Source organism: Equus quagga, chromosome 6 (genome assembly GCF_021613505.1).
Source record: "Equus quagga isolate Etosha38 chromosome 6, UCLA_HA_Equagga_1.0, whole genome shotgun sequence".
NCBI classification, from domain to species: Eukaryota; Metazoa; Chordata; class Mammalia; order Perissodactyla; family Equidae; genus Equus; species Equus quagga.
Window position 1 is genome coordinate 15,674,242 of NC_060272.1, and position 18,320 is coordinate 15,692,561.

At 37.6% G+C, this 18,320-nt stretch overlaps 1 protein-coding gene across 7 annotated transcripts in view; it reads right to left on the bottom strand.

Moving 5' to 3' along the window:
• Positions 1 to 18,320, bottom strand: part of MBNL2 (muscleblind like splicing regulator 2) — a 153,860-nt gene that overhangs the window by 17,140 nt on the left and 118,400 nt on the right. For 3 of the 7 annotated variants that reach the window (XM_046663999.1, XM_046664001.1, XM_046664002.1), the window contains 2 exons: positions 17,146 to 17,199; positions 16,364 to 16,517 (listed from right to left, as the gene is read on the bottom strand). In XM_046663999.1, coding sequence (XP_046519955.1) covers positions 16,364 to 16,517; positions 17,146 to 17,199 — 208 coding nt within the window. The other 4 variants (XM_046664003.1, XM_046664000.1, XM_046664005.1 and 1 more) reach the window with 4 other exon arrangements.

The window sequence follows — 18,320 nt, forward strand, 5'->3', positions numbered from 1 at the left end:
TCCCATGCAGTAATGTTTGAGTATTTGACTATTTCATATTGTGACATTGTCTCATTGCTTCATGTCTCTCTGACTAGGCAGGAAACTCCTAGGTATCTTTAGCACCTCTCCACACTGGTGGCCCCTAGAATGATTGGCAGACTCAGACAGGTCTGACCTTGGAAGCCATTGCTTCCAGTGATGTGCCCCAGAGGGAATGCTAGAACGGGCTAAGAGACCAGACCTAAAAATGCCAATTGTCTTTGACATGTAGTGGCGTCATATCCAGTAAGCGGAGGAACAGTCAGGTTAGTTGGCTGTTCCTCCTTCCTATCAGGAAGCAGTGAGGATCTCTCCTCTCCGTCCACCCACACAGAAAGGCTGGCAGCTTCCCCAAACACGCAGGTAAAAATGAGAGAAGGCAGGCAGCAGTGGCAGAACTTGGGGAGATAAATGCCTATGAATCAAAATTTTACTCTGTTCCTAGCAACTTTTATCAAGAATGAGACCCCATTCATCTCTCAACCTTGACAAGGGGTCCGAATTCCTGCATTGCAGCTAGTTCTCTTTCCTTAAAAATTTAGAGCTAGAAATAAACACACATATAGGATGAACTGTATATTCATTCTGCTCAAAAGAGAAAACCTAAAATTAGAAGAACTGAGCGTGATTTTATTATCATCAACAAAAGCCAAAATACTACTGGGAATATGACTTTTCAATCTGAAAAGATTCTCCCCAAATTTCATCAAAATGCAAAAGATGGGATTTGAGGTATAAGAAGCAGGACAATCCATCAGGCAGTAAAGTTCCACATAAGGACCCTTGACATTTTCCCTTTAGCTGCACGAAATTGGAACTGATATTATGTCTTTAGGTGCGATATACAAAAGAATTCTATCCAAGTTTCTCACCATGAGGTGTAAATTATTCATGAAAAATGAAAATGTACTAGATTACAACACTTACATAACTTAGCCTTTCCTTAGAGAATCTGCAAATACATTTATTAATTAAACCTCGTGGTAGTCCTGCAAAGCAGACGCTTCTGAGGCAGGAAAAGAAAAGGTCTATTGTTTTATTTTCTGATTTCTTGTAGACAAAAAATAGCCTGCCTCTAAATGGCTCTCGTAGATCCACGTCCACCTAAGACAGACAGAGTTCCCCTTCCCTCTCCTCCCCTTCACCATTTAACAAATTTTGACTACACTATCAAGTCTGGATTCCATTGCCCTAGCCATGATGCACCATGGAATTTAGACTCAAATTGCCAGGCAGCTTTAACTGATAGCATTAACAGAAGCAAACACCACAATTTTTATAGGCTTGTTTTTTCACTTGAGAGGGACAGCAGGCTCCAATCAATCTCTCTCTCCATACACACACACACACACACACACACACACACACACACACTCACTCCCGCCTACCTCTCTCCACAAAATATTTGATATGGCAATTCTGCTTCATTTGAAGCAACCAGCTCCAGTACTGAAATGGAACCCCCCTCTATAGTTAGAATATTAGCAAAAAGTTGGAAGTGGGTAAACAACTTTAGAAGTATGATGCTGAGACAGACGTCTCAGGCTGAGTGCTATGACAAGGGCTGGATTCTGACAGTTGCTATCTTGGCCTTTTTGGAGCACAACACACTTGGGGCCCAGCTGCTTTCTGTAATCTGTTACCAGGAACCAGCAAGCTGCGAGAAAGGAGTGTTTCACAGTTTGATCATCCGCACACGGAGGCCGGCCACTTTACTGTATATTCAAGAGAGGTATCTGACAGGAGTCTGCTCCTCCCACACTGGGGCTTTACAGAACCAAGATTTTTCTCGTGAAGAAACACAGGCTCCAAATGGGTCAAGTGGTGAATACTGGGGGAGGTTTAATGCCTCCTACATTTGTCTAAATATAGTCCTGCCAGATGGCTTTGAATAATAGATGCTTTATAAAACTCTTTGAGATGAGAGATAAGTAAAACGTGACCTTACCTTTCTAGATTTCTTGTTTAATATAGGATAACTTACATATCCAAGAATCTACATACAAATAGCTTTGAGGTTTATATATGAGAAATAATTAAAACCTGATGCTTTTAAGCTTTTCTCTTCCCTCTCTAGTAATTCGTATCAGGCCAGATAAACCATAATATATGAATCTGGTTGCATGTAATTATTTTATTTTTCTGATGAGATATTGTTGAAATTGATTATCACATATCGTAAACAAATCAGGCGTGTCTGATTTTGAAAATTGGTTTTCTGACTTATCAAATATTTCAATAAATAGACAGTTATGTGTGTATGGTATATTATTAACTAATTTTCAATAAGCTCTTCCTAAGGCCAACTTTCTGTTGAATGGATTTAATCTTTGGAGGAGGGTTCAGAAGATGTGACAAGACCTTGAGCTCATACTTTTAAACATAAATCATGACTTTGTTGGAGATGTGATTAGAGTTGGTTCACATATTGGCAGACATATAATTTGATTTCATCAGCTTTTTGGACACTGCTTGGGGTGCTCTATAAAAAGATTCCTAATATCCAATGTGTAAGAATTTTTATTCCTGGTATGGATTTATGATCCAGAATGAATTACATGAATAATTGTCTTCACTGTCCACAGAGCTCCACCTGTGGAAACACAGACCATGTGTTTTCACTGCAAATCTGAAGGGACTCTTTCTTTCGAGCAAAGCCCTGGGAGGTCTTTGAGCTCTGACGTCTCTTTTAGGTAGGAGGTGGGAAGCAGCATGTTAGGGGTAAGCTCACTGGAGGCATCTGCCCAGTGAGTCTACCCAGCTGCTGTCCTTGAAGGGACTGAGTTCAGGTCCTACAGAGGCAGCTTCCTGTGGTTCACCTTTCATGTCAGCTCAAATCTCTTTTTCTTCCATGTGACATTTATTTGGACAGGTTTTGCCATAGTATTAAATAGTTTTTATGTTTCTCTTTGGCTTAAAGTAACTCTCCCTATGTAATGGGCAAAGGCAAGACAAAGCAGGCCACTTGCCAGCTGCCACTGTCCCAGTTTAGGCTCTTGTTAAAACCTCTCAATGGTCTCCACAGACTCTCCTGCCTTGAATCCATCTGCTCACTCTTCCTAGAGTTCTGTTTTGTCACTGTCCTGCTTGAAAACCCTTCCGTGGCCAAATGAAGGCTGAATCCTTTAACTTGGCATTTAACCTCTTGCACAATCAGAATCAAACCTACATGGTAGCCACTCTTGCAAACTGAAGCTCTGACCAATCTGATTGTTGCTTCTTCTCCGCTAAACTTAACACTTCCCACCTCTGCACACTTGTGCCATCAGTCCTTCTATCTCATGCTGATACTAAGTTCTTGTAGAATTCAGAGGATAGAAGGAGTACTTCTAGCTCCGGGGGTTCAGGGAAAGACTCAGGGTATAAATTGTATTTTAATTGGGCCTTCAAGGATGTTATTAGGAAAGTTGAATAATCTCTGTATATAAATGAAGAAACTAGACTTAAAATATATTTATTTGGAAATTTTTTTCTCCCCTTTTGAAATAAAGTGTAGTTTTGAAATAAAAAATAATAAAGCAATGACAGCTTTATAGAATACTATAATAATCAAGTTATAGGAATTTCAATCTACACTCATTTTATTAAATAAAAATTTTTATAATATGAAAAAAACTAGGTAATCCATGTACTAAGCTGTTTACCTCTACCTCTTTTTTTTTTTTTTTGAGGAAGATTAGCCCTGAGCTAAATACTGCCAATCCTCCTCTTTTTGCTGAGGAAGACTGGCCCTGAGCTAACATCGGTGCCCATCTTCCTCTATTTTATACATGGGACACCTACCACAGCATGGCTTTTGCCAAGCGGTGCCATGTCCACACCCAGGATCTGAACCGGCAAACCCCGGGCTGCCGAGAAGCAGAACGTGCAAACGGAACTGCTGCACCACCAGGCCGGACCCTACCTCTACCTCTTTTAATGTATACTTTGAGATTAAATTTGTTTCAATATAGGCATCTATAGATTTATACACTCTGACCATCTGTTAGTAGGCTGAAATTGACTGATTTATATGGTATTCTCATTTTCATTTCTGGGTTTTCTTCTTCCAAGCTATTTGTGAGATGATTGGCAGAGGCTAGGAGTAAAGTCTAGGGCAGTGATTCACATACAAGAAGCCCATGAACCTACTTTACTAGGACCAATGACTAATTCTTTTTTACTTCTCATCTACTTATCTTACTTGTATAGAAATTATTCATAATTTTCAGTCTTCCCACTGGCTATAACATTACATGGAATATTAATATATGATTATATATTATGATTAATGTATATCAACTATATGGTTTCTAAACATGACCTGCTATTACATAACTAGCTCGAAGCTGTGCTCAAATTCAGTTCATCTCCCCAGCTTAGGATTCACCTTTGTTTGAGCCACATTAGCAAGACTCTTTCATTTCAGAGTTTGTTGCTGTAGGGTCTCACTCAAAAGATAGTTTCATTTGTGGAAGAAGTGCTTTCTGTGTATTATAATTATAAAGAGAGGCAGTGCATCGTGGTGGTTAAGACCAAGGCCTCTGGAGTCAACTGCCTGGGGTAATTCCAGCAAGACCATTTATTAGCTGTATGACTTTGGCTAAGGTAGTTAGCCTCTGTTTCAGTTTTACTATCTACAAAATACGGATAATGGTAATTGTACTTACCTCATAAGACTGTTGTAAGGATTAAGTGAGTATATTTGTACATCTGCATCCTCTCTCATATAATATAAAATATGTAATAAAATAAGTAATATATGAAAGAGAAACCACTTAGGATAGCATATTGTACATAATAAGTGGTTTGTAAATAATAATATTATTAGGTATAATTTGTATTTTAAGGCCCAGAGACCTTAACTGAAACAGGAAATAGCTGTTAGTAAACTTGTTTATTGTATTTTTATTTATATATCTACTCCTAGAGCTAAATAACCGAAATATATTTTCCAACTGTATATGGATTTTGTATTTATTTAGTTTCAAATTATATGTCTAATTTCAGTTAAAACTTTCATTGCTGGCATCTTGATTAAGCTCTGAGGATAGCATTTAAAGATTTGTTGCTTGTTCATCTTGGCTTACCATGGGGTAACAGGCAAAGGAACACTGGACCAGAGGAGCTGTCATGGGATGTTTTGGTCTATCGTCTTTCTTCTATGAATGATTTGTATCTAATTACAAATACCTATGAGATTTGAACTATTTGAACTGACAGTCTGAATTAACCAAATGAACTGAAAAATTGTCAAAACCTCACCACATTTTGTGTTAAAGACAGATGGCATAATGAAGGAGAAGAAGTGAGGATGCTTATCATTCACTGAACTCTGGACTCACTAGCACGACTTTCTATTCTCTTTGTGTTTACCTATATAATCTCATACTTTGGGCCTAGCATAACAGCTATGGAACCATACGTTCATTGAATCTTAGAGCTGGAAGGGACTTCAGAGGCCATATAGTTCTACTCTTCCTTTCATAAATGAGGAAACTGAGATTCATTATGTTTAAATGGCAAATCATTCACATGGATATGCTTTGAATTTAATTCAGTAGGATGGTAACTTGTCATCAAAGTCACCAACAATCTCTGAATTCTGAATTCTTGGGCACTAAAAGAATTTCCAAGTTCTTTTGTAGCTGCTTTGCTCTTTGAAACTTGTTGAAAATACATGAAGAATATTATGTGAAAATTTATGTTTACAATTATTTCTTTTTCTGTGGTTTTGTTGCGCAAGCAGACCTTCATCAAGAGCCACTAAAGTATTTCTCTTCTCCATCACTGACGTGCAATACCGCAACTATTACATCTGACAAACTGCAAAACGCAGAATCTAGGATTCTTGAAGCTACTGTCAGGTACTCCTCTAATTGTATTTCTTTGGATTTAATTGAAGTTAAACTCATTACTTCCTTTACCAACCACACTCGGCTGTAAAGTGATATATTTTAGCTTCAGAATATTCCATGCTTTCTACCCCACCTCCCTACACTCATAAATAAACCTACATGTAAGCATGCAATCTCTCAAAGTTTTTTCTACCAAACGGAGCCAAAAAATCCCTAGGCTGGAAAAATATACATTATGTATGATCAAGTATTTATCACAAATAAAGGAATTTATCCTAAAACTCTAAAATATTTCTTTATCTTGGTTTCCTTTCTTAGGAAAGATTTCTGTGTTAGAAGTTTAACTTGACATAACATATAGTTAAAATTCAATTGTAATGAATACTACTATATTATACTTCAAACTTGTTTTCTTATAAAAGGGCTTTGTAACAAAAATTGTGTCAAAAATCACATAAACATGGTTCAAGGAGGCAGGACTTAGGCATAAAAGAAACAGACATACCAATTCCCTATTAAGAATGAACAAGTGAAAGAGATGCCTTGAGCCTAATAAGGGAAGGATGCAAACCGTCTCTCTCCCTTCTCCCTCCCATCATTTAAAAAAATCTTCCCAGCAAAGAAACTTATCATTTGCTGTTTGGAGCTGAGCTGGCTTTCCTTAGAGGATAAGTTGGCATTTCTGAGGTGAGTGAAAAGCTGAAGAATTATCAATAGTTTATAACTGCCTCTGAGTGCCCACTTGGCGTCCCCTCCCTCCCTCTTCATTCTTTCCTGCTTTTTCACAATTTGGAGGGCACAATAGAAACTGTCATGGGATTTTACTTTTATTCCTTCATTCAAGTGCACTCACGTCTATCTTTTCAGTGATGAAACCTATGGCACTAGAATCACTTACTGATCTGAACATGGAAAGACGTGTGAATCAGCCCTTCCCACCTGCACAATTCAGGCTGGAATCTGCCACTTATGCCCTTACACAGTTTCCCCCCATTTCTCCCATCAGCTTGGACCTGCCTGCCGGCCTACTCCTATAGCTCTTTTCATCTTTTATCAGTACAGTTGATTTCATTAAAAAAAAAAAAAACTAAGTTAAAAACAAAACAAAAATTGCTCTTCTATGAAGGGAGGGCATGCACAATCAAATGTTTTTCTAGGTGAGGTGAGAGTTTATGCTCATACTTGTCTCCTGTGACCAGGAGCACATGTTTGCTAGTTGGTTGGCTGGGGTTAGGGTTACAGCCAGCCTGTGACTGCAGAGCGGGAAATAGCCACTGGCTCTCACTGAGAAATAGTACATCCATGGTCTTATTGGCACATGCATTAAACCAACAGAGTTAAACGTCCCTAATCAGTTATATCCAGCCTTTGTGAACTTGGTGGCCTCGAACTCTTCCTCCAGTATGGTTTGGCTCTTATGCCAGTATTTGAACAGGTAGTAAGGTTCCGGAACCAAGTGAGTTTGGGAGCACAGAGGACCCAAGTGAAATGTTACCAAGAATCATTCAGACCTCAAATTTGACATTAAGGGAAAAAGGGAGACTTTTCTAAGAGGAGAATCTTTTTCCTCCACAACAGATGATAGGGTCTGAATGAACTAAATCAAAACATAGCCAGTTTTGAAGCACCCACAAGTGTGCTTTTACAATTTTTCTGTGGCAATTCACAAACTACTGGATACGTAATGCTGTACTAAAAGGAATTTAAGCCTGTCAGGTTAATTACACAATATTAGGTACGAAAACAAACAGTGCAACACAAAACATAGCTACATCATTATTTGCAGTAAATGTTAACTCTAAATAAGTGCAACCTGTCCATAAATGCTTGCTATAAACTAATTAAAAAAATAAAATTTGATGGATAAACATGAAAAAAAAATTCTCACCGAGAATTTTTTTTTTAAATATCAGCACTCATTTAGAGTTTGGGATTTGTGAAAGAAAGCTTTAAAAGGAGCAAACCTGATTGGCTGTGGCTGTTGCTGCGAAGGGGACACTTGTTGCAGGAGTTGTTGCTGCAGAGACAGTGGCTGACGTAGCGCTGTGCATCATGGGTACTTTCAGGAGGGGAACCATGGGAGCAATGAACAGGAGGGTGTAGCATTATGGTAATAGAAGTGGTATTTTGGCATGGTGAATATCAGAGCAGCAAGCCATCATGGGTTAAACCAGCAGATGGCATGCAATCACAATGCAAAGCAAGGAAGCATGGGAGAGAAATAAAAAAGGGAAAATAGCTTATTACAAGTACAATTAAAGGAAGTTTTAAAACATAATCAGTGATTCCCAGAAAGGCCAAAGCAGATTACTTTGGTTGATGTATTTATAAACATTTTACTTCTAAGAATAGATTATTCCCAATTCAGAGTCTATGGTGTACGTAATAACGCTTGCTTCTAAGAATGCAAAATTTAATGTCTAATGAGGTGAGAATATATGATATTCATTTTTAATTGTCATTCTAAAACATCAAAGGCTCAATATGTAGACCTAATTTGGGATAGGATATTCTTTGGAATTAATTGTGGTTAAATTGAATTTTTTGGTCAATTTGGGCCTGCTTATTTGAACTGGCATTGCTAGTGGTTGTGGTTTATTTTGGTTAATAAATGGTGGAGCAAAAATCATGGCCTTGATATAAATTCTAACACAGTTACTGTGAAATAGCCAGACAAACTTTGCCAATGTTAATTTTTCTTGACTCCAAATGACACTAATCCATATGTCCTAAAGACAGACTTTTGTACCAAGGCACTGGAATGTGTGGGGATAACTATGTACTATTAAAATTTAACATCTAAGGGAATGCTAAGGTACAAATAATCATCACAAATAATGAACATTTAAAATTAAAAAGGATAATAAAGCAAGGTAGTTCTGACATTTGTTTTCAAAATACATCCATTTATAATTTTTTAAAATAAATACTTCTGGGAAACTCTGATAACTCTAACACACAGCAAAGAGGAGATAAAGGCACACCACCATGAAACTTTAAAACATTGATGAAATTAGCCTGCCTCTCTGACAAAGTAAGTTTTTTTTTATTCTAAACCATATAAACTATAAATAGAAACAAAATACAGATCATTAAAAAGTAGACTCGTACTTGTGGTTTTATGTTTTGTAGTGGTTGTCTAGCACCGTGGTTGTTCCAGTCACATTAAAATGGTCATTTTCTTAAATATACAAGTACATTTTAAAAACCTCTACGTTAACTCTAAAGCCAAATAAGCCTTCAGATCTACCAGTTCCTAAGCATTTCTACCATCTCTGAAATAAATTTCAAGCACGTGAAGGTATTGTACATAATATAAAAGACAAATAAAAAAAGATTGAAACCTACCAATACTGGTAGCGGGTGTCATGCACAAAACTGACCCTGCATGTCATGCAATGGTAGGTGGAAAAAGTGAATAGAGGAAAAGAAACAGGTTAGCGGTTTAGAGTTAACATTCAAAGTGAGATTGAAGCACAACCAGAAATAAGTAGGGTTAGTTAACACAGTCCTTTAGAGTCATTCACATTTTCAGCACTGACACATATATCTGACTCATTTTAAGCCAATATTATTCAAAGCTCACTCCTTAGACTACTTTTCACAGTTTCTAGTCACATACATCGACATGATTCTAATAAGAATGGCATGTGATAATGCTGCAGTGTCCTTCCTCTAACACCTCACAGTATTTTACGGACATTATCAAGTTAATCCTCCAAGGTAGGAAGTGAGTTTTTTTACAGATGAAAAATCTGAGGCATAGTAACTACTCCAAGGTCATGTGCAGTGTAAGTCAAGGGTAAGGCTAGAAATAGAATTCTATTCCTAAATCCAGGTCAGGTTTTGTATTCACTAGATTACACTGAGCTTATTGCATTAGAAGTTTGCTTGTCTGATTGTAAAATGTTTCCTGTCAATAACAATATGAAAAATAAAAACAGTAATTAAGATTCTGTATTCTCCAAATCAGAGGCTTGCAGGTCAGGTGAATTTTAGATTACTGCTTGAAACCCCTACAACGTAGGAAGATTGAGCTTCCTGTGATGGAATGACCTGGATGTGTATGTGATCTGTTTCTGCTACGAGATTCATTACGATAAAGGAGTGGTGTCTAGAAATAAAGCCTAAACACTGCAGAGGCAACATAATGCAGAATTGGGGCTGAGTTAGGACCAGGGCTAGGGATTTTTGTCATGGCTGCTATTAGGTGAACCCTGAGGGGCACCTGTGGCGAAACTCCAAGTAAATCTCCGGTTGGTGTCTATGAGGGTAGGCAGGAGGGAGGAAGGGAGGATTTCAGCCCTTCCTTGGGAGGAGTTGCCTTACCTGGGGAGGTCTTATTAATGTACTTGAATCGGAAAACTCTGACCACGAATAGTAATGTATGTTGTGGAGTACTGAAAAAAAGAACTGTATTGAAAAGAATTGTCTACTTCTGGTTCAGTTCCTTAGAATGAAAATCAAGGTAATATGAAGATTTAGATAACTGAAGATTGGGTGTCACATAGGTGCCAGAGAATAAGTTTCTAATGAACGTGTACCCAATGAGGGTTTTAGAACTGCCTTGTGAGACACTAGATGAAGAATCTGAGATGCGTAGGTCTTTATTCTCTCTGCTGAACTCTTCACACCCGAGGGAGACTTTCTGCCTGATCTACATTTTGATCAGGCTAACATTACCTAGTCAGGAAAAGAGGCTATTTAACCAGGTTACGACTGGATTCTTCAGCAAACGTGCTAATATAGCCAACTTAAAACAAAGACCCAAACATCTCGAAATCACATTCACAACACCCTTTCTTTGGCTCTATCTTTCTAATACTCTTTATGATCAAACTTCTGGAAAGTTACCTACACATAAATTTTCACTTCCTTGCCTCCATTTATTCTTCAATCCTCTCCAATTTGGCTTTCATTTTCACATCTCCACTCAAACTGCTCATGTCACCAAATAACTCCATATTTCTGCAATCAGTACGAACGCTTCCATCTTCATTTAACTTCCTGAGTCTCAGGAACATTTAGCACTTGGCCACTCCCTCTATAATAAACCACTCTTTTTCCTTGGACTTTCTGATAACACAGACACGCACACACACTCTCTCTCTATATATCTCTCTATATGCTTGAATTTTTCAGGACTCAGTTCTGGTTCCTTTTCATCTACTCTATACTTTCTCCTGGTATATCATTCAATCCATGATATCATTCAATCCAGGATCTAAATACTATCTATGAGTTCAAGGCTTCCAAATTTATGTATCCTGCCCAGCTCGCCTCTGAGCTCCAGGTGCTAATGCTCACCTGGCCCATCCACTTGGATGTCTCACAGCTGCCTCAAATTAACATGTCCAAGCATTGATCTTTCCCACAGAATCTGTTTCTCCACCTGAGGGAACACTGGATGGACATCACCAGCTAGGTAGTAGCTCCAGCCTAAACTGAAAGTTATGCCTGACACCACTTTCCCTCGTGAAATTTCCTGGTCCAACTCACCAATAAGCCAAAGCAATTCTGCTTCTAAAATGCACCTTGTGTTTGCCTGTTGGTCCATCTCTACTGCCACTTCTCATGTCCCGGTCACCATTACCTTTAGGCTCAGCTATGCAGTAACCTCCTAACTGGTCTTCTGGCTTGCATTCTCATCCTCCCTTTAGTCCATTCTCCACTGTGCTTGCAGAGGAAACCTTTCCAAATACAGGTCTGTTCATTTCTCCGCTGGAAATGATTCATTGCCTTTTCATTGCTTTTAGGATAAAGGCCCCCTATGGTCTAGTCTCTGACTATCTCCCCAGCTCATCCTACACCACTCTCCCCTGGCCCCATGATCCAGCCAGATTAGCCTTTCATTTCTTTGAACAGAACACATCACACTTTTGTCCTACTTTTGGGGCTTCCTACAAGCTGTCTCCTCTGCCTAGAATAATCTTACCCTACTCTTTTCATCTTCCAGGTCTCAAGCTACATGTCACTTCTTTAGAAAACTGTTCAATTATTCTTTTACCTATCTCCATATGCCATTTAAATCAATTCTCTATTTTTAATCTTATTGAACTCTTTACTTTTTCATTCATAGTACTCATAAAAATTTTAATTATTTATTTATATGAATATTTATTGAACATCCATCTCTCCTCCTATACTGTAAACTCTGGGTGAGGGGCAAGGTTCGTGTCTGTCTGGGTCTATGGGGCACTTAGCAGATGGTCAGTTGGTTGAATAAACTGTTCTCAGCCTTTAGTGAGAGTGTGTTGGGAGCAATTGGTTCCTAAAAATTTATGAAAGTACTCAGTTTGTGAATGATTTCATTTTAAAGTTGACTATGGCTGGATTCAAAGTTATCCCTCTAAAAATTCCATGTTATTCTCTTGCATTCCAGTGTGGAAGGGCTTTCTTGGAGGGCTTTCCTGTGTCAGGCATGTGAAATGTCATTGGGTTGCAAACCATCAACAGCAGTTCCTGCAGCCACACTGGGCTAGGATTGGACACATCACTTTGTCTTCAGCTCAGGATGTGGCTGAAATGCTCAACCAAATTAATTTGATGAGCCTCTCCCTGTGTGGCCTAAAAGTGATATGAATATTGGAAACGCATAGCTTTTGCCGTATGTGGCTGTTAATGCCAGATTCTAGTCCTGATCTTCTATTCAAGGCCCATCTCTGCCTTTCCACCCCACTCCTACCCACCCCCTGCTACAGCCTCTTAAGTACTTTACAATATAGCTACAAAGGACGACTTGCTATTCCTCAAATACACTCTTCCCAAACCATGCCGTCCCCTCTGCCTGAATGCTTTTCCCCCGCTGGTAACATCTTCCTTTCAAAGTCCTAAGCAAATTTCTCCTCCTTTGGAAAGTCCTTCTTTCTCCACATCCTTTGTCACCACCACCCACTGCACATGCCGATGGCCAAATAAATTGCCTCTTTCTCCTTCGCTCTCAGATCGCTTTGCTCATACCCTAAGGTAGCCCTTAATGCTTTGCATTAGATTTGGTTTTTGCCTAGTTCTGAACTCCTTTGTATTCCCATTACTGGCCCTGAAGCCCAGAACATACTATGTGTTGGAGAACTGTTTGCTGAATTGAATGGGATAAATAAATTTTGCTGTGGGTATGTAGATATCGTTTCCACTAAACACTGACAGATCTTTCACCAGGGTATGTGAAAACCTTATGTAACATTATGGTTTCTGATCACTAGGCAGTGTTTGTGCAAGCAATTTTCCCTGTTCTATTTATCCTGTATTTCAATATAATGAAATTAATCAAGGAGAGATTCAGTGGGTCGTCTTTGTTCTGACTGGCTGAAGCCTTTCCCTAAGGCATAATTCAATCAACAAAGCCTTCGTAAATGTTTTCTGCTTCAGTTGCATAAATATTTCAACTCCAGAATCTGTAAGTCAGAATTATCTGGACAGTTCCATTAATTATATATTCCACTTTGCAGCATAGATACAGCCTCAGTTTTTCCATCTGCAAAATGCAAATAATTATGCCTGCCACTGGCAGAACTATCTTGAAGAATGAGACGTCTATAAGAACACTTACAGTAACTCAGAATAAACCTGTCAGAGAAATGCCAAGAATTATTATGATGCTATTTTTGTAAGTGTATGTGGTTTTGCCACTTTCCTAACATAGCAAAGAAAAAGTATAACTATCAGGTTAAAATAATCCCTATCAAACAAGAAAAATCCCACCCACTGAAATGTGCCAGGGCATCAAGCAGGGTGATAATTACATTAGCATGGTTTTGGAGAAGAATCTCATGTTTTACATAATATTTTATATTAATATCTCCACAGCCTAGAGGCAGAATTCCTAAAATCCAAATTCACATTGTGTCAATGGGAGAATTTTAGTAGCATATCAAAAACTTCACTATGAATGATCTTTCAATAAAGGGTAACCTCCAGGAGAACATAAAATGCTTTTTGTTTCATATATTACTCGTTAGAGTATTTATAGAAAAATTAGAATCTTTAAGTTTAAAAATAATGGGTCCACCATCTACCAAGTTACAAAAAATATTTTTGAACATCATCACTTAATTTGCAGAGGTTTAAAAAAACAATGAATGATTATTATCATTATCACTTTAAAATTAGGTTGAAAATGTGGTTTATGAGGGAAAAAAAAGCCTGAAATAAACTAAAGTCAAAAGAAACACTGAAATTTCTTTTATCGATTTAAGTAGGGGGAAGATTATGCTATTTTCCTTTTAATAAAATTATTTTCTCTGTCAAGATTTAAGAGAAACCTAAAAACTTCTTAGAAGTTGAAATACGGTTCCGGAGCACAAGATCCACGTTTGTTCACTATGATATTTATATCATGTTACAGATGGAAACCCTTCTAATTCACAGAATTAAGTGGGCTAGAACCCACTTTTCTGCTCCCACAGCCTGCTCAATTGAGGGTGGCCGGACACACTAGAACAGTTCTTAGAGAATCCAGCAGAGGGCGGAAGTGCACAACCACAGCAGCCAGTACAGCCTATCGGTCCTCAGCACAAAGCATTTCATCAACAATAATTAGATCATTGCATAAGGGATGTGATTCGTTCTTGCTTTGGAAGTCGTAGTAGTTTCCAGGTGAAATACTTTAAAATGAGGATTCTTTCAGTGATTTAACAAATGAGTCAATATTGGATTGAAGTGTTAAACATGAGTTAGAGGGCTTCCGTTGTTTGCAGGACTTAGCCCCAGACTTCCATGAGCATCCCCAGGAAATGCCCAGGGAGTGGCATTATTATCCAGTCTTCAGAAACAGACTTGTCCTTTTATGTTTTCCCCTCAGTATATTCTTCCCTAATTTTTTTCTCAAAATATCTAGTCTGATGAGGTCTATAAAATAAGACACTTGTAGAAATCACACAGGACCTTGAGGAAAGTTCACCTTCCAGTAATTACTTTACAAACATGTGATATCAAGTGGATTACAAGTACAAATACTGCTGTGCTATAACTGCACTGAAATGTCACTAATTAAGGTTGGAATAGGGCAAGAGTGAAGCCCCAATAAGTACTGACTTAGAGACTCACTCTACAGGTCTATGAGTCTATTTAAGAGAAGACCAGAACTAAAATAAGAAAACTGAATACTAAGAACCATTTTACTTATGTAACTTATATTTTTACTACAATAAATATTATTAAAAGGTTAATAACTCATTTCAAAGTGTAGATTTTATACAAAGAATACCACAGAAATATTTATTCAGCTCCCTCCTATGTTAACTCCTGATATGCTCCAGATTTAAGGAAATGGATAATAAACCCGAAAGTCCAACAGGGTGGATTAGGATCAACAAACTCCTTTTGATAAAATTGTTATTCATCTATAATTACCTTCAAGTCACTAGCATGGGGATGAAAATTCTGATTTCGAAACTAAGAACTCAAAGGACAATCTTCTCACTAAGGCCTGAGTCTTTCTCTATTTTTTGGACACTCTAGCAAATTTTATTTATTTTGAGAATATTATCCCTGCTTCTAACACAGACAAAAAGGTCAAAACCACAGTCAGTTGATGATGACTCTTTGTGTTCGTGTATGGTGTAAGTATGTAGGTCTGTGGTCAGGGAGGTGGGTCAATGCGGGAGGGTGGACATACATTGTACTTTTGCTCCTTCCCTTTTATCTGACGTTTATGCCAAGTTCTAAAGGAGAGCTCTGTGGCCTCCACATAAGGAGGCCAGGTGGTGTCATGTCATGCAAATTGGACTGGTCACACGGAAGCTAGGTTCTAGGTCTTTTTCTCGTTGGTTGTGCCACCTTGGGAAGTCACTTCACTTTTAGGGGGCCTCAGTTTTCTCATCTGTAAAACAATCAACTAGATGAGGGGATTGCTAAGAACCCTTTAAACTTCAAGATCTATGATTACTATAATTCATCTCTTAGTGGAATGATAGAGTTAATGCACCTTAGCACCTAATATTATCAGGCATTGGCTTAGAAACCAAGGATAAGAGCTCTATATATTTGTGAACTTGGTGGAAATTGAGAAGGATGGCGAAAGAGAGAGAATGGATGTAAAAATATGAGTAGAGGATTGCTTTAATTTGAATAGCCTCGTTTTTTTAGTGCTCTGAATAGGAATAGAAAAAAAGGTTAGTATTTACTGGAATTGCTATTTTTAGGTCATTCAGGGTTAATGACAAATTTCAATCGTCACACATAAAAGGTCTTATTTACATAAACAATTTTACACAGCATGTGTAAATATAAGAAACCAAAAGACCTAACTGCTATTTGCTACTCACGGGTTCAATCTGTCACTTAACTCTATAAAATATTTGGCTTTAGAATCCTAACAGTCTTTAGCTATCATTCCAAGCAATGTAAATATATCTAGATAGCTGGGACAATGATGAGTTTCAGGCTGTATTTACTGTACCTTTGAAAGCAAACTAGATGCCACCAAACAGCTTAAAGGAATGAGAAGGAAGCACATGACCGGAAGGGCACACGGACACAGGACTTGGAACTGTCAGGGCACGTACCTGTTGGAATAAACGCTGTGTGCTGCTGCAACTGTGCACTGGTTAGAGCCTGCTGGTAGTGCAAGACGCTGGGATTAAAGACCGTGCTGGCACCGTTGCTTTTTTCAAGTGCTTGTCTCTTTGGTAAAGGATGAAGAGCACCAGGAGGAAAGGCCTAGAAGGGAAGAATTGGATAAGATATGTATAACTCAAAGTAAACACACCTCCAGTGTCCACAGAGATCATCAATTGCAACATTCTTTTTAAAAATGACAGCTAAGGAGATGCCTCTGCCATGCACCTTAATTTAAACAGCGGCAATGTCGAATGGGTGAGAATTTGTTATTGAGAGCGAAAGCATGATTTCTGTAACCCAAAACGGTAGCATCTCAACTAAGGAAAAGAAAAACTATCAAGCAACAACAAAAAAATGGCTTCAGCTTTTAAAATGAATTAAACTATTCTAAGGGGGGAAAGAAGCATTTGTGTTATTATTAATACCTATTCTTCTCTTTAACTAAATGGCAATTTCTTGAATTTAAAGGTTAATAAGAATTATAATGAGCATTTTCCAAACCAAGTAATTTAAATTTGCTTCACTCTTTTGGAAAAGGTATTAAAATTTGTTAGAATTAATTTATTTCACATATTACATATGAAAATGAGATGGCTAAACACCTTATTGAATTTTTTCATTAATTAATAATAATGATTGTTTGCAACCAATATTTTATAAGTAATACAAATCTCAGATGGTTCTCTGAAAAGCTACATGCAAAGCGAAAGGTGAAAGGTCAAAGTACCAGGTCTACAGATGCTTCGAGAGGTCGCTTCATTGCTTTGGCAGTCGACTGAGTCTTTTAATAACAGGCAGCGAGCACATGATGGCAGTGGGCCAATGGGATTCAAGCGAATTAACATACAGGTAAACAGCAAGCAGAGGTGCATCATGGGAACGGCATTGCATTGTGGATAGGTGAGAAGGAAAAAAATATTCTGAATGCAATATACAACGTACAAAACACTAGGCATGCACAACAACAAAAATGTTCTCTAAAGAAATGAATATTACACCTTAAATTAGTATTGAAGCAAAAATGCATCTACTATACCTTAGTTAAAGCATATAGGAGAGTAAAATATAGACGTTTGAAATTCAGGAAAGTTAATCAAAACAGCAGCTTGCATACACACCATAAGCATTTTTTATATTGCTTCAGAAAAAAATGCAAAACTTTTCAGGGCCATAGGATTAAAGAATTTCTGATAAGTTAGTTTTCAAATATAAAATAATGAATGCAGTAAGTATAAGATCCAAGTCAAAAAGAAGACATCTTTAACTTTAATAAAAATAATTTTTAAGGAGGATCTAGCCTAACAAAATGAAGTGGCAAACTGAGACAAAAAATTCAGGCAAAAAAATATTCAAACACAAGATTATTTAGGCAAAACTGTCTGGGTTTGGATCTTAATTTTTTGTCTGAATCATGTGGATAATTGTCTCAATTCTTCTCTTCACTCTGCTAGCATGGATCTGGCCATGTGGAATAAGCTTCCAAATTTAACAAGTTTTGAATTTGAATAGTAAGGTTCTCAAATTTCCTACTTTTATTCCATCGTACTGTTTCTAATGACTAACTTATCATCCATTCTATGTTTTCCAGTACATTGGAAATTATAATTCAATTTATCTCAAACAACTTACCAGATTACACTAAGAAAATACCCTTTAAAAAGGTATTTAGCGTTCTCAGGTATCAAAATAATTAATATTTAATAATTCTATTTGTACTTTTAGCTATGATCAGTGACCAACCCAGTTAATGAGATGTGGAACTCTTGGCTAGAACAAGTACAACAGCTAAAAATAGCAAACAGCTAAAAAATAGCAAAGAACTGCTTGAATTTTAGAAGTAAAATAGTATCTTTAACTTATAATCATACTTTTGGGAAGATAGTTTCACTTAAACAGCTGAAA